This window comes from Mesitornis unicolor, unplaced genomic scaffold (genome assembly GCF_000695765.1).
Source record: "Mesitornis unicolor isolate BGI_N332 unplaced genomic scaffold, ASM69576v1 scaffold30525, whole genome shotgun sequence".
NCBI lineage: Eukaryota > Metazoa > Chordata > Aves > Mesitornithiformes > Mesitornithidae > Mesitornis > Mesitornis unicolor.
In genome coordinates, this window is record NW_010185340.1 from 15,247 (window position 1) to 17,926 (window position 2,680).

At 45.9% G+C, this 2,680-nt stretch overlaps 1 protein-coding gene across 1 annotated transcript in view; it reads right to left on the reverse strand.

Annotated features, from left to right (window-relative positions):
- The window catches only part of KCNMB4 (potassium large conductance calcium-activated channel, subfamily M, beta member 4), a gene marked incomplete at its 3' end in the record, with an annotated part of 10,308 nt that extends 8,156 nt beyond the window's left edge, over positions 1 to 2,152 (reverse strand). Inside the window, exons 1-2 of the mRNA XM_010184810.1 lie at positions 2,113 to 2,152; positions 1,933 to 1,995 (exon numbers count right to left, since the gene is read on the reverse strand). Coding sequence (XP_010183112.1) covers positions 1,933 to 1,995; positions 2,113 to 2,152 — 103 coding nt within the window. The remainder of the gene's footprint in view (positions 1 to 1,932; positions 1,996 to 2,112) is intronic.
- Positions 2,153 to 2,680: the final 528 nt, after the last annotated feature.

Here is a 2,680-nt window from a genome sequence, read left to right on the forward strand (position 1 = left end):
CCCCGCCTCCTTCAGGGCTTGGGGGATGGGGAATGGGGAGGGGAGGTCAGGGGGTGATGTGCGTGTAACCAGGAAAAAAATAGATAAATAAATAAAATGCAAATATAAACCCGGCTGACCTAATTCAAGCCCCTCCGGGGGTGGATGGGACAGCTTGCAACGGGATTATCTGGCCCCGGAGATTTGCTACAGGGAGGGAGTTAGTCTGGATTAATACCGGGTAGTGTGCAAGGTGTAATGTCTAGAGGGGGCGGGCAGATGCACCCGCCCGGCCCCCTCTAAGCCAACTTCTGGGGATGGCCTGAACCGGGTCAAGAAAATAGTTCGTGCTTCCCAGTTCTCACTGTCCCCTTGGTTAAGTCCCAGAGAGCACATATGAAGCACATACCCTGCCATGCCAAATTTCTATAGGTTTCTATATACACACATCGTGTCAGAATAACGAAAGTAATTAAATATCTGGAAGTGAGGAAGCAGCTGCTATTTTTACGTTATTAACTGAGAAGGGAAATAACGGGGGTTGGCCAAATGTTACCACGGCTCAACGCAACTTTTTGGGGCGTTGCAGGGCTTTGGCCACCTCCAAATGCAGCATCCACACAGCAGAGACAAGACCAAACCTCCAAGTCATTCATCATTATGTAAAGATAGTGGGTAAGCAAGGTGATAGCGGTCAAAATGTTTTACAGGAAGGTATTGACCTTTGAAAAGTCACCCTAAAATGTGCCCTCCTTGAAGCAGGTCTGCAGAGAAGCTGTTGATCCAAGAAAATACACTTATTTTTGGTTATTATCCAAAATTTCCTACTGCAGCAACCCAACAGAACAAGCTCTTCAGTGCCAAAGTACCATAAGCAATAGTTATTATTTGTATTCTGTAGTCTTTATGATAGGCAATTAGGTAGAACAAATTGTGACGGTTTCAGAGCTGGTAGCTGAACCTGATGATACAGCAGACAAGAAGGTACAGAAAGAAAAGAAAAATAAATAAATACAGGAAATAGCACTTTGGCCACCTTTTTCAATCACTTTCCCACTGCAGAGTGCTATGTCAAACTTTTAAAAATAAAGTTGATCCATAGGTTTTCCAAATGGGCTATTGAGCAAGGTTTAGCAGGAAGGCTATCAAGCATCCACACTGTGACATGAATATAAACAGATGCAAATACTGTCTTTGGTTGCACCAGTGCATTCCCATGCTGCCCCCAGGCCAGCTGCTCTGTAGTAACCTTTCCTAATACCAAAGGGTTTCAGAAAACATACTCTGGCTTTTAGCCACAGATTATATTTTCATTTTTTACTTTTTCTTAAACCCACAATAGTTTTTACACTGGCAGCTGAACTCATAGAGTCTCCCTTGGCTCATCCACTCCCACCCGTCAATCTCTAATAGTGGGCCTTGCTGCTTAGAGCTTTCATATTATAAAAAATACATTTTTAATCAGGTAGATGAGTTGCCTGCCACCTGAAGCCACTCTCCTGAGGGAAGCTCCAGCCCTGCTTTTCCTGTTTAGATGGGCTGTGACTTCTTACCTTTCCTACCTCCTGCACAGCTGGCACACTCAGTCTCCCTGCATTCGGCACTTGGTTCAGTTCTTTGCTGTCCCTTGCACATAAAGTGCCATCAGCCGAAAATTAAGGCAACAGCTCACTGGGTAACACAGTAACCTTGAGCATTAGTCTGCCTGCATGCATCCAACTCCTGCATCACTCGTGGGCTGAGGAGACGCTGAGGCTGTATTTTAACTGGGAATGGCATTTAACATTCACCAGATAACCTCATCGGTTTTGAAGCTTTGCCCAGATAACTCTGTCAGGACTCCAGATCTATTTGGATCAGCTAGAGGTGAAAGGTTATCATTAATGCCCAGTTTGTAAGAAGGTAAAGCTGGGTACTAGGGTCCTGTTGTAAAGAATTTAGCTCTGCTGTCACCTGCTGAAGACAGGAGTCGGATGCTGGCTCCACAACCACGGACTGCATCAGGAGCAGCCAGAGCTGAGAAAGACAGCGTACAAAGTTAAATGTCCATATGAAATTTTCAACAGCAGGAAAACAGGTTACTACCAGCTTTTTAGGGCCCTTCCATGCCCCACAACCAAGGTGCAGGCTTACCTGTAGCCAACTGCTGATTGCCCACCTGAAGGCAGCTCATGGTGAGGATGTTTCCACCTCCACCTCATTTGTGTGTCTGGAGAGGCTGTGGTGGGAAGGGGCTCATGCATCTCTGCTGCCCTGCAGATAGCCAGCGGTGGTCGTGATGCCCATCATGGAGCTACCTCACACTGTCTTTCACTACGGTGCCAGTAATGAAACCACCTTTTCAAATAGCATATATACACTACATATACATTATATATTATATAATGTATATACATTATATAAACAATTAGAAAATGCATTTTTGAAACCAATACCCTGATGCTCACCAGAAAGTAAACTGGCCTTCAAAGGGAGGAGATCCCAGCTGGCTGGTAGAAACACAACCTAGGGCAGGGGAACAACCAAAACCAGACCCAGCCCCCTGTCCAAAAGCAGAGCTGAAGTTTCCACAGCATTTCACCAGTGTCTGCAGCAGACAGAGCAGCTCCAGGTCACCTGCCTTGCCTCCGCTCCTCATCAGGTCTGGTTTACAGGTGATGCAGGATGCTGCAATCAGGAAAATTGGCTGCTTCACTGGCTT